This window comes from Octopus bimaculoides, chromosome 2 (assembly GCF_046866305.1).
Source record: "Octopus bimaculoides isolate indiv1 chromosome 2, ASM4686630v1, whole genome shotgun sequence".
Taxonomy (NCBI): Eukaryota; Metazoa; Mollusca; class Cephalopoda; order Octopoda; family Octopodidae; genus Octopus; species Octopus bimaculoides.
This window is the reverse complement of record NC_142929.1, coordinates 169084501-169099179: the sequence shown is the minus strand read 5'-3', so window position 1 is coordinate 169099179 and position 14679 is coordinate 169084501. Positions and strand designations below refer to the sequence as shown.

At 35.1% G+C, this 14679-nt stretch overlaps 1 protein-coding gene across 1 annotated transcript in view; it reads right to left on the bottom strand.

The window, feature by feature from the left end:
- The window catches only part of LOC106872975 (eukaryotic peptide chain release factor subunit 1), a 36098-nt gene that overhangs the window by 15939 nt on the left and 5480 nt on the right, over positions 1-14679 (bottom strand). Inside the window, exons 2-4 of the mRNA XM_014920161.3 lie at positions 3114-3289; positions 1566-1705; positions 650-788 (exon numbers count right to left, since the gene is read on the bottom strand). Of these exons, the coding sequence (XP_014775647.1) occupies positions 650-788; positions 1566-1705; positions 3114-3289 (455 nt within the window). The remainder of the gene's footprint in view (positions 1-649; positions 789-1565; positions 1706-3113; positions 3290-14679) is intronic.

The following is a 14679-nucleotide window of genomic DNA, read 5'->3' as shown; positions in this document are numbered from 1 at the left end:
AAGCAATTTTAGAAATAGAGTAACTAGAGACAATACATCCAACAAGCTCAATAGCAACTGTGGTGGTGTTCTCAGCAAAACCAATCAAGTCACTGCTTTAACCCTTTAGCATTTAAACCAGCTAGATCTAGTTTCTAAAAAAAATACAATCACATCATCAAAATCTAAAAGCTATTGAGATGATGTATGATTAACTCAAAGCAATGAGAATAAATAAGCATTACATTTGATTGAGTAATCTGAATGCTAAAGGATTAAAAATAATCTGTGATTTCATTACAAAACAAAAATTTGGGATAGTAACTACTGCCTGTAAATATTGGTAAAAGTTACCGCCGGACTGGCCCTCGTGTCGGTGGCACATAAAAAGCACCCACTACACTCTCAGAGTGGTAGGCGTTAGGAAGGGCATCCAGCTGTAGAAACTCTGCCAGATCAGATTGGAGTCTGGTGTAGCCATCTGGTTCGCCAGTCCCCAGTCAAATCGTCCAACCCATGCTAGCATGGAAAGTGGACATTAAAAAAAAAAAAAAAATGAATATATTTGTTTCAAAGTTATAATACAAAGTTTTCCTGTACAAAGATGAATGCTGATGCATGCTGCAAAAAGGTAATTTGATGAAAAGCTGAAATGCTTGTAAAAATTTACCGTGTTTCTTTGGTAAATCAACTGTAAATTTATGAAGTACTTCTCGTGTATTTCCAGATAAGGTTCCAAATAAGGCTCCGTTACCATCCATCACAATAAAACCAAACTTATTATCATCTGCCAAAAGTGCTGTTAAAGCCTGTAATTAAAGAAAACTTCCAATAAGGTGCTACACACAATGTGTAATACTTGAAAACTGGCACAATTCATCCAGTTTATATCGTACATAAATCAAGAATCCCAAACAGATCATAATATATGGATCAGTTACAACTTGAGCACAGAGGGATCATGGTTCATAATGATATAACATCACAATTTTGGGCACAAATTTTTCATTAAAATATAAGGGTGCAATCTTAAAAGAACTGATGATGGTAAAATGAAAAAGCTTTATAAGTTATTTTACAGTATCATGTTTCAAGTATTGAATCCCGTTTGTAGTGATAAAATGTGCCTACAGGAATTAGATGAATCCGCAAAAAGGATAGCTGTATGTTTTACAAAAGGTTATATGTTTACTGGATTGCACAAACAGTAGATCCCGAGAGTCTACTTTAATGCTTCAAAACAACTGCAAGAGTGTTATGCTACTCATATGAGATAGTTTATCAGTTATATCGCAGACAAATTTTGATGTATTAAAGCAATGCCAGTAAAGATTTTCACTGCTACATTTACATAAATTTAAACACTGTAACAAGATTATCTTGCAAATTCAGAAGCCAACAAAAGTTGTTAAAACAACCTTAACCATTTTGATAACCATTACACAAGACCAACTCTAGTGCTGATTTAAAATACATAGGTAGTAAATTATTTTAGAAATATTGCCATGAAAGTACTAAGTCGTCTCCACTGTGTAATAAATAACCTGTTATTACTGATAGTTGAATATAAACTGAGGAACACTTACTTCCGTGTGAAATTTGTTGTCACAGAGGTAGAGCGAAGTATTTATAGGTCGGAACGGTTCAAAATCAATATTAACTTTTTTCTCTTTTCCTTCGTCTGTAACAATGGTTCCACAATAGATGACTAAACCATTAGGAGGCACTAAAAGTTAAAAAAGAAAAAATTCTGTTATAATTTGATTAAGCAAGAGTAAAACCAGACTAGCAAAATCTATTCCAAAGAGATTTTTACATACCTTGATTTAATAATACATATACATGTGCAAGCATAGCTGTGTGGTAAGAAGCTTGCTTCCTGACACATGGTTCTGGGTTCAATCTTACTGAGTAGCACCTTGGGCAAGTGTTTTCTACTATAGCCTTGTGAGCGGATTTGGTAGACAGAAATTGAAAGCCCTGTCACCACTCAACAACTGGTGATGGTGTGTTTACATCCCAGTAACTTAGCAGGTCGGCAAAAGATACCAATAGAATAAGTAATAGGCTTAAAAAAAAGGAAAAAAACATTCCTGGAGTCAGTTTGCTTAACTAAGAACCCTATAAGGCAGTGCTCCAGTATGGCCACAATCAAGTGACTGAAGGAAATAAAAGATAAAAGTGAGAAACACTAATCTAGCCTTCTGCTGGCTCACCTGATTTCTCCTTTAGGAGCAGAATGCTTTATCTTACTCGTAATCTTTTTTTTATAGCGTGATTTTATCAACCTTCTTGCACAATTCTGATATGCGCATTGTCTTGTAATTCAAAGCAGTTTTGATTTGATATCTCAGTACTTAGAGATATGGCAAAGCTATCTTGTACCCCATCTCTCCTAGTTAGTTATATCCAATATCTAGCTTCCAAATATAATTTCCCCACAACAAATTACTTATTTGTCTTATATGCAAACCTATACCATATCCACATTGCTCATTGTCTGGTTATGTTCCTGTCCCACCCATGGAACTAGTGCCTTTCAGTGAGTTATACCCTATCAGTTGCCCTGCATATTAGACATATTCCCAAAGAATTACAACTGTCTTTTAGCAAAAGTGAGATCTCTTTGAGACAAAATACTTCCATCAATGAACTATCATTCTTTATCCTATTATTGCTGTATATACACACATGCAACAAGATGGTGATTTATGAAGTGTCACATCATACATCAGTATATTCTCAAAAACTGAAACAAATCATCATTATCATTAACGTCCACTTTCCATGCTGGCATGGGTTGGACAGTCTGGCTGAAAACTGGTAAACCAGGGAGCTGCACCAGGTTCCAATCTGATTTGGCATGGTTTCTACAGCTGAAAACCCTTCCAAGACTATAGTTGGTGTTTTTTATGTACCAGTTACAAATCACCAGCATCGGCCATGACGACAATCTCATTTGGTTTACAGGTTTAATTTATCTCTATGTTCTAAGTGAGTATGAAGTGGAAGCTTGATATAGTCAACAACAGTTTGATTGAAAGCACATCTGAGGCAAGAGAGTAACAGGAAAGCAGCACTCCAAACCACACATAAAAGAAAAAAAAACACAGAAACGTTTCTGTTTGAGTTACCTTTGTTATATAACTTTAGTCTCTGTTGTACTGATGTAATGGCACCCAGCACAGATAGCCGGTTTACTCGACTCTTTATGTTAGAAGCTGTGCCAAACTCATCGGCTAACATCTTAGCAACTCGAGAAATTTGATCCTTGGGAGGAATAATCAGGGAAATCATGCTTGTGCCATTTCTGTGGAATAAATATATAAAATGCAATAAATAAAAAAACAAAAACATCCTAACTGCATATATGTGACAAAGATTTAACATATCAGTGCTATGCATTGTAGTGGAGAATGGCTTGACAATCACAGCAACTCTCTTTCTCACAAGTACAGGCAAACCCATCTCACTCATCACCACAAGAAACTCTCCTCCATTCAGAATTTTAGGTCTGCTACCATTACTGTCGGCATAATGAAAAAGTAAATCTGGAGGGATTGTAGGGACATTAGAGTAAAGATATTAAAATGTGTGCAGTGTACATGAGATGATATGCAGAGGGTCCTGAACCAAACTTCACATACAGGCAAAGGACAGTACAAATCCTTTTAGGCAAATAACAACTGTGTAATAGGTGGAGCAGCAGAAATATTGTTAACAGAGAATTGAATACAGTAATCAAGTAGTCAGAATATGAAACAAATAAATAAGCTATCAGAATTTACAGGTGTGCAAAAAGATCATTCTTGTAAGTCCCACTTGCAGATGACATCTAAAATAGGCAACAACGACTTCGTTATCATGGCTGGTAATGTTAATAATTATAGTAGACCATACCAGGATAGCTATTTCTGATAAACATATGGCTACAGTACAAAAACTAAAGAGCTATTAAGGATACTGGAGTTCTGTAAAGATATACACACACAAAAAAAAATCTGTAACAAAATCTTCAGAAAATAATCTAATCACCTGATCATCTATCACTTAGGTGAATATGCTAGCCAGATACTTCAGCCTCACCATAAAACAGGACAAACAGTTGATTATCAATGCAAAGACTTTCTTCACCCTCAACATAGACTAGTAATTAGTGACCTCAGGATAATTAGTTGGACTCAGAAACAAAAGACAAATTAAAGAAAAATATGGAATCTAAAAGATCTTACGTAACTGTATGTAGCTTGTAAGAAGGACTATGTGATACCTATGATTAAAGGGAGATCGAAGTCAACTGAATGTTCCTTGTAACACAAACTACTGTGAACCACAGACCAGGTTTTTGGAAGGAACAAAGACTTGATTCTAGAAAAATGAGAGAGCAATAGGGTGGCAGTATAGTACAACAGAAAGAGCTATAGAAAGGGACATAAAAAGCAGAGTATTAGTCAAGGAACATTACAAGGTAACTAGAACAGAAAATTAGATGTCAAGTATATTTAGAAGAGGGGAGCAAAAGTAAGAAGTTTACTGATACTCTTAATCACAAAGCTTGAAAAGTTTTGGATTATCAAGTAATGTGCCAACACAAGTCAAGGTCTTGTTGATGAAAAGAGTACATGGAATTATAGCAGAGCATTTGCCCTCATCAACACAGAAAAGAAAGGGTCATGAGTATTAAAGTGGTTGTTGAAGGGAAAAAGAGGTATCACCTTATATGGACTCAACAAAGGGAGACCAACCAGAGTTTGACTGCTTTGTATGGTAGAAAGGACCATTAAAAGATGAAGGCAGGGAAAACAGCAAACCTCTCAGGAAGGAACAGTTACTAAGAGCTTGGAAGTATCCGATGAAGTTGGACATGCACTACTTACTCACATTAGGCAGAGCAGGAATGTGTTATTTCCAATAAATGACAAAGCAACAGCATTGCTAAATGCTACAAGAACAAAAGAGATTCTTTAGAAAGGAGTAATTAGATTAAACTCATAGATCTAGTCAGCAAAAATGGTAGGGAGACTGAGAGCAAAATTAATCAGAAGAGAAACTATATGAGATGCAGTTTGGATTAGTGATAGAACATGGAACTACCAATACCCTCATTAGGAAACTACAGAAGATTTTAGCCAAGAAGAAACTGTTATACCTATCTTTCACTAACCTGGAATAGACTTTGACAGGAGCTCTACTAGGTTTGTAGTTTGGTGGTTACTAAAACAAAATGTGGAGTGGTATAGCTATGAGAGTTGTGCTAGTGGTGTGAAGAATTCAGTGTCCACGGAAGTGGACATCAAGGCTCGATTCCCAGCCCACTCTTGTTTATTAACCGTCACCTGGTCATAGGAGAGATCAAAACTGGCTGTTTGTGTAAACTTCAGTATATTGAATCAGTCAGTGTTAGCAAAAACTTCCCGATATGGAAGGGTTAGAATTATAAGGCCTTAATGGTCAATTCTGGAAGACAAAGTCTTAGTAAAAAGAGAAAATAAAACATTACAACCAACAGAGAAGTAATGAAGTTTAACATACAGGAAATGACTAGATAGGAAGTCAAGACTGTATACCCAAAAGATGCAGTGAGATATTTTGCAAGCTGACAGAAAAGAATTTCACATGTAATAGATGCACAGAACTAAGCACTAAGAGCACTCAAGAAATGGATTCTTTTGACTGCCAGAAAATATGCTAGGAGGAGTTTGATAGCTTCTATTACCTAGACGTGTAACAGTAGTTATTCACCTAGGTAACAGTGGGTGTCACAAAAGCAGAATAATCAAAGGATAGAGTGGGGAAAAAAGTTCAAGCTACTACCTCCATTGGCATCAAAGTATGAGATGTAATGCTGCATTATAGAAATGAAGAGAGCCATGCTCTGCTCAATATATTACGAAGAGAAGACTGCTAGCATGTACATGTGCTGTGTATGAAGAATGATAGCAGGGTGAACAAGTGGAAGACATGGGAAGAAATGGTGAGGGCTCATCTTAGGATGCTGAACCTCACAAAGAAGATGGCAAAAGACTGCAATGGGTGGAAAAGTGTGTAGAAACAGGCTGGAGCAACCTATGGTAATGTGGAAAAGTGGATGTAAAAATGACCATGACAAAAAAAAAAACAAAAAAAACTCATGCCAGATGAATATGATTAGAGATCAGGTTCAAGAAAAATTACAGACTTCTGAATAAAAAAATAAAATCAAAATATTAGTAATTGCAAAAAAACAAAAAAGAAAAAAAAATGAGAAATGGTAAATGCTATTACTTGTAGATTAAATGAAACTAATGGTTTCTAAGGAACACTGTCACAAATTTTAAAAGAATGTAACCTAGAAGAGCATTTTTATATTTTAAGGCAAAATCTACATTAAAAAGAAATTTTTTTAAATATTCAGAAAAATGTGATAATTGCAATTATAAATTTTATTGAAGAAATAAAAATGCTGATCTTGACCATTTAAAGCTATTTGAATTTTATTAAAAAATACTATTAAACTAGCGCCAGCATTTAACTAGTACTTATTTTGTTGACCTCAAAAACAATGTGACCTCGTCAAGATTTGAGCTCAGAACATAGAGGCCCACAGTTAAATGACACAAGAGTCTAGCTCTCTATTGATTATCAATCCACCTACAGAAAGGTCCAATCACAAAAATCTGTTAGTTTATCAATTTCTACAAATCTGCAGACAGAAACATCTTTGTAAATATGTCTTTTTTGATAAAAAGTAAATATGGTGTATAATATAAAAACTGTTGAGCACTAAATCATATAACTAATTTTCTAAAAAAACAGCTACAAACATGTAACATTTGACTTTTTTATGTGGTTGATACAATTTTTAAAATGCACAGGCTAAACAAATAGACAGAAGGCTAACAAATGTGATCTTTAAAATATTTACAAAATCTACAAGCCATGGAAGACATGAAATGGAAGCTAAGTTCCATGAAGTGGAAAAAAATAGGTAACAAATAGAAGTGTGGAATTTGGGCTCTACAGCAGGATATAAAATTAGAGCACTTCTATATCAGTACTAGAAATAACACATTTCAAACTTTAATATCTTGAAAAATATTTTAAAAAAAGGACATATTGGTTAATGTAACTCTGGATATGTTGTCTGAAAATAAACTGAGATAATCATAGCAAGAAGGATTGGAACAGAAATAACCTGGAACTTAACAACAAGAGTGGGATAAATTAATAGACAATTCCAAATTCTTTTAGAATGATTTGTTAAACACTTACTGATGCCTTTTTCAAAAGGCACTTCTTTCAAAATTAGATCAAAACAGTTATCTACCAAAAACTGAGTTAAATAATGGATTACCTAAATTACCAGAAAGCAAGGATTTTTATATTTGACTTTATTAGAGATAACAGCAATTTTGTTAATAAACTCTGAAACAAGACACACACACACAGTTCATATACTAAATACCCATTAAGGATTCTACACCTAGTCAACAGCACCTCAGATTAAAGACCCAGGTAATAAAGTTGCAAGATAGTAGCGAAGCTGCTCATCTGGATACTTGTGGTGAGTCCTAACTACAATTACTCATCTTTCTCTACCTTATGTCCACATTCTATATTTGGATAATCCAAGCAGACTAGCTGTTGCACCTTCCAAATCCATTACCCACTCCTTTTTGCATAATATTAAATAAAATAATTTTAATATAAAAACAAAAATTGTATCTTGAAAATTAAGAAATGCTTTTGTGTATTTATCTTGTCAAAGTCAGACTTAATATTTTCAAATGAAAATATTTAGAGATATATGGCATGCTATTTTTATGTTCCCTAATTTTCTACATGAACAAATAATGAGCACAACTGGGAAATATCAAATGTGGTTTCAACAGCACAAGAATCCAGTCATCTCTTGCCCACTCTTGAGCTACCTCATAACCAAACAGTGGCATCAGCCTCAAAGCAATACTGTCCTTCAATGGCATCTTTTGTTGACAAGTGCACTCATCAGAGTAGTCATGTACCTAGATTTCTATGTGGGTGAGCTACATAAATGCTACTGTGGTACTTTTGCAACAAATTCAAACTACAGCCATTTTCCTATACTGCTAGATGTTTCCCTTGTCATATAAAGTGCCCACAGGTTTACTCCTTTCCCGTTCCTGATATATATATATATATATATATATATATATATATATACACACACAAACACAGAGAGAGAGAGAGAGAGAGAGAGAGAGAGAGAGAGAGAGAGAAAGAGAGAGAAAGAAAGAGCATACAAAAAGGATTATCTTTATTCAAAAAACAATTTAGATAGTAAAAAAATTAAACCGTTCAAAATGTTAAAAGTTCTTAATTTTAAAAAAAATCTGAATTCCACAAAAAATAATAAAGTTTAATGTCTATCTATATAATAGCCATTTAAATTAACTAAAATAGACAAACCTGTGAAGTAACATATCAAAGAACTCAATGTGATGATACCCACAAGAGACAATCCATAGTCTAAGACAACCATAGCTCTTCCATTCACCACTGAACTACTTAACAATGAGGAATGCAGATTATAATTTTTAATTAGGTTTCAATGTAGATTAGTGACAGAAGAAGCATTTATTCAAGTTGACTACACGTAATTTAGAGCTGGCTTCCTTCAATGTGCCTGTAATAGACATTAACTAAATTGTGTAAATATTAAATAGCCATTCCAGCTCAATTTACTTAAGTTCTTTATATGAGAAGCTTAGCACATAATGACATGGATGTAGCTTGTACATAACTTCAAGCCTAGATCTCACCCACATACACAATCATCATTATTACCAACATACATGCAATGTTGTTCATTTCCATTTTTCAGAGGAAAACATATCTGGACATGAGGGAAATATCTTGCTTGGAAACAGATGAGGGTTAGTGACAAGAAGGGCATTTGGCCATACAGAAATCTGCCTCAAAGAATTCCATGTGACCCATGCAAACAGGAAAGTGGACATAATGATATGTATATACACGTTTGGCATTAGGAAGGGCATCCAGCTGTAGAAACTCTGCCAAATTAGATTGGAGCCTGGTGTAGCCATCCGGTTGCACCAGTCCTCAGTCAAATCGTCCAACCCATGCTAGCATGGAAAGCGGACGTTAAACGATGATGATGATGATGATGATGATGATGATACACATAAAGCAAAGCAAATACAAATAACAAGACAAAAATACAGGAGATGTTAACAGTTAATATTAAGGAAAAAAAGTTATAACATTTTGTCAGATACTAGAGGAAAGACTAGGAAAAGAAAGGGAAAAAAAAGATGAGAGCCAGGGGGAGAAAGAGAGAGCACCTTGGGATTGTGAGCAATTCATCTATTCCCACAGGCAAAATAAAACACAAATAAGTTCAACAGTATAATGAATACAACATAATATAATGTATAATGGAGTTGAACTTAGGACTACCAAACTGTGATCTAATGTTTTATGGTCTAATAACAAGAGCTTTGGGTTCCACTAACCATCTCCATCAAATAAATGCTATCGGCCTTCTCTGTGAATATACTGATTGAACAAAAATATAGAACTACAATATATTTCAATAAAAGTTGAGAAAATATTGTGGTAAAACAATATATGAATACTAAAGTAACAAATTAATTCTACAAATTTGTCTTCAAGTCACATTTGGAATTTATCTTGGGAAAACATGAATGTCACAGACATATTTCTGTTTCAGAGCTAGGCACAAATCAAAAATGTTGATTTGTGTGATATTTTTAAGGTAGGTGTGTGGGTGGTTATGAGAAAAACTACAAGTAGTTGATAGCTTCCATTACCTAGGGGACCAAGTCAGTAGCAGGGGTGGATGCTCTGAAAGTGTAGCTGCTAGAATAAGAATAGCCTGGGCAAAGTTCAGAGACCTCCTACTTCTGCTGGTGACAAAGGGTCTCTTGCTCAAAGTAAAAGATAGACTATATGATGCATGTGTATGAACAGCCATGCTACATAGCAGTGACTGTTGATGACATGCGTAAGCTTGCAAAGAATGAAGCCAGTATGCTCTGCTGGATGTGTAATGTCAGTGTGCATACACAACAGTGTAAGCACCCTGAGAGAAAAGTTGTATTTAAGAAGCATCAGATGTGATGTGCAAGAGAGATGACTGCGCTAGTAAGGTCATGTGTTGCGAATGAATGAGGATAGCTGTGTGAAAAAGTGTCATACCCTAGCAGTTGAGGAAACCTGTGGAAGAGGTAGAACCAGGAAAACCTGGGATGAGGTGGTGAAGCATGACCTTCGAACATTGGGCCTCACTGAGGCAATGGCAAGTGACCGAGGCCTTTGGAGATATGCTGTGCTTGAGAAGACCCGACAAGCCAAGTGAGACCATGGCCCATGGCCTATGCCAGTGGGTGTAACCAGCCCACTTGTGAATACCCTCATTCATTGGACAAACTTTGCTTGCGAAGACCTATTGAGGCAAGTGAAAACAAATCAAAATCGCTGACGCAGTACTTCCTGATTGGCACTGTACCAGTGGAACGTTAAAGGCACATCCGAGCGTGATCATTGTCAGGGCCATGGACTGGCTCCCTTGCTGGTGGCACATGAAAAGCACCATTTGAGCATGGTTGTTGCCAGTGCCGCCAGACTGGCTCCTGTGCAGGTAGCACGTAAAAAACACCTTTTTGAACGTGGTCGTTGCCAGAACCGCCTGACTGACACTCGTGCTGGTGTCTCGGAGTGGTTGGTGTTAGGAAGAGCATCCAGCTGTAGAAACTTTGCCAGATCAGATTGAGCCTGGTGCAGCCTCCGGCACGAGGGCTAGTCAGGCAGTACTGGCAACGGCCACACCCAGGCAGTACTAGCAATGGCCATGCTCAATATATATACATATATATATATATATATATACACCAGTTCTTTTTTTCAGCATGTATTGCTACCAATCTTTAGAAATAATCCACACAAAATGCTTTATTTCGGCTATTTTCCTCATGTTGAATGCTTTGACTCTTTAGCATTCAAACCAGCCATATCCTACCAGTTTTATGTTGAAATTGAACAGATCAGGCCACTCACAACTACCCTGCAATGTCATTCTAAAAATATACAATCACATCATTGAAATCTTAAAGCTACTAGATAATGTATGATTAACTGAAAATAATATGAATAAATAAGCATTACATTTGACAGGGTAATCTAAATGCTAAAGGGCTAAAATCTTAGATACTGATTTTCCTGTCTTGCAAGTTACTTGGCAACCTCACTAGTGCCAGTGGCATGAAAAAAACACCCAGAACATACTGTAAAGTGTTTGGCATTAGAAAGGGCATTCAGTTGTAGAAACGACACCAAAGCTGACACTGGAGCAAAATGCAGTCATGTGGCTCGCCAGATCCAGTCAAATCAAACGATCCATGCCAGCATGAAAAGACAGTGGGAATGACTGGCTCATTTTGATGAGTTGACACTGACTGTCTTAAGAAAAGATATTTCTGCTCAAGTCAGGATAGGAATTGATCACAGAACTTTCATTTGACTGTTACTCAGGATCAGGCACATACACATGTATATATATATTAGAGGTAGCCAGTCAAAACCTGTCAGTACCATTGATTATGATCACCCAAGATGAGGAAAATAGAACATTTCATGTACCTATGCTTCAAATATAATTACATTACATAAAAGACTGCTGATCACATAGTTACAAAACCATTTGAGTAGTGCACAAGCAGTGACAACTACATACCCTAAATTTGTCAGGCTGAGCAAAAAAATCAAACTTCACTCATTATTTCAGGGTAGATTGGTTAGTAGCATAAAGAGAATCCAATAGTAAAAACAAAAACTACCCCCAAAAATAAAACTGGCTTGTGATTAACATCGTCAAAGGAAAACTTGACAAAATCACTTCCCTCAATATCATCCCTCCTTCTCAGTTGAAGGGTCTGTCTTGCAAGTTAATTGGTGATCTCAACAATGCTGGTGCCATGTAAAACACACCCAGTACACTCAGTGAAGTGGTTGACATTAGATGGGCATCTAGTCATAGAAACTATGCTAAAGCTGACAGTAGAGCTTGGTGCAGTCCTTTGGCTTACCAGCTCCTGTCAAATCATCCAGCCCATACCATCATGGAAAATGATGATATAAATAAAATCTGAACCTATTTTACTGTAACCAGTTGTTGAATAAATTATTTTTACCTGTACATGCAAAGAAACTAGCCAGTATTCTATAAAAACCAAAGTTTAGAGTCCATTTCAATTATTAAAGCTACCATCATATAGTTCTGCAAATCCCAAAATATTTCTAATTGTTTTTTAAAAGCTATTTTACAGCAAGATAAATTTTTCAATTATTAAGACTTTATATAGATAAAAAAAAACAAAAAAAACAATGTAATGAACATTTTCCATGTTTACAATAGTATTTATTTTGCAGTTAATGGCTCACCACAAAGCCAAGCCCTCGTATTATTACATTAAAAATTGAAGAAAAAGGGTCGGGGGAATAGAGAATATGTATAAGAAAGAAGATAATTGCAGACAAAAACAAATAAACGAATTAAAATATAAACAATATCTAAATAAGTTCAAAAGGAAATAAATGTTTTACTTCCTATCCATTTGATTTCTTTTGATTTAACATGCACTGTTCGGTTAGTTTGATTCCATTTACAAGCAAGAACCTCAAGGAAAATACACCCATTTATTTGTGTTGGTGAAAGGGCAAAGTTATGTAGCTCATTAGCAAGCAACCAAATGTGTCAAGGTACATCCAACCACAAGCAATACTGGTATTATACCAGCTGCTCAATGGCTTAAGAGATCCATCTCAATTTTGATCTATAAACCAGAAAATTAAACTTTGCCACAGCTAGTAGCATATCTATATTCTACCTATACTTTTTTAAAACTGATCAGTGAAAAGACTTACAAATAATTAAAAGAAATAGGTATTCTACATATTCTAGAATATAAAATTATTTTTTTGTTTTGTTTTATATTAGACAAGCCCAAGTCCCTCTACAATAAACATAACGAACTCTAGTTCCTTACTGATATTTAAAATATTGATCTTTAGACAGATAAATGGCAAAGCTGGTGCCAAAATCTTTAAAACTAACTACCATTATATATCATTCAGACTATCTTAGACATTAAAAATAAAATATGAAATAAAACCTGTAAAAATTAACCTAATTTGAATACTTATAACATTTTTGGAGTGTTTGAGAAACACATAGAAAATTTCTAATGACATTTGATGAATAAGAAAATTAATGGAGTAATTTTATTTTCTACAATAGCTTGTAAAATAAAGTGAAAAAAATATTCGAGAGTTAATATTGCCCCTAGTTTACAATGATGTCCTCATATTCCAACAAACAAATGGAAGGAAAAAGCAAAAATCCTGTCTGTAGTGATGTGACTGCTTAATAATATAAAACAGAGTTCAATATTAGCAATAAATGAACTACATTAAATTATTTGATGATTTTACTTAGTTTGCTCCATTACATCAGGAGCTATAACTTTAAATGAGCAGAATAAGTAAAAAAAAAAAAAGAAAACATTTTAGAATTTAGCTTAATTTAATTCTAATCAATCTTTGTTTTCCTGTTTGGTTTCCTCCCCTACCTTAGATTCTTAGACACTTTCAGCTACAAAAACAAAAAGCTCCATCTATTCTCAGTCTCATAAAAATTATTCAGATCCAGACTAGGCGAATGGCTAAAACTACAACTAGATGTATTTAATGGCCAACAGAAGTTTAGACTAAAATAGACTTTCTAGAAAATTACAAGCTATTATTTGCAGTCATTATAGTTAAGGACATTCACACTACAAATGACAAAGTCTATAAAAGACAACTATATTAATTTCAATTAAAACAAATAACACTAGCACTACGCATTCACATTACTCATTTAACTGAGTCTTGTTCAGCCATGTTCCCATCCTCTCTTAGGGAGACAAACAAGACCCTGAAAAAAATTGTCTCTAAGCTGACTTGTACAAAGTCCTTTATCTATCATTTGGGTGAAGTTAGTCCTAATCAGATTTATATTGAAATTTTCCAAAAAGTGACTGACTCAGTTCTTACTTGAGCGAGCCTATTCATTTTGTTTCTGCATCACCACCATACCAAATGGTACACCTATCACCATGCAATCAATACTCCAATAAAACTGAATAACAACGGATATTTAATAATATTTGAGCATTTTAACCCTTTAGCATTCAGATTTATATCAAATGCAACAATTATTCACATTGCTTTGAATTCATCCTACATTATCTTGTAGCCTTCAGATTTCAATTATGCGACCATATATTTTTAGACCATCATTGTAAGGTAGGTGTGAGAGGTTGGATCTGGTTAATGGCTGGTTTAAATGCTGAAGGGTTAAGCTAAAATTTATGAGATTCATTTAATGTACTTTATATATACATCTTAATCAGCCTGAAAAACATGTGTGCATAATAATATGTATGAAAGAGTGTCACTTAAACTTCACCGCAGTAAATTTTGATATATCAGTATTACCCCCCCTGGACTGGCTCTTGTGCGGGTGGCACATAAGATGCACCATTTTGAGCGTGACCATTGCCAGTGCCGCCTGACTGGCCTTCGTAGGGTTTTCGAGCGAGATCGTTGCCAGTGCCCCTGGACTGGCTTTTGTGCGGGTGGCACATAAAAGACACCATT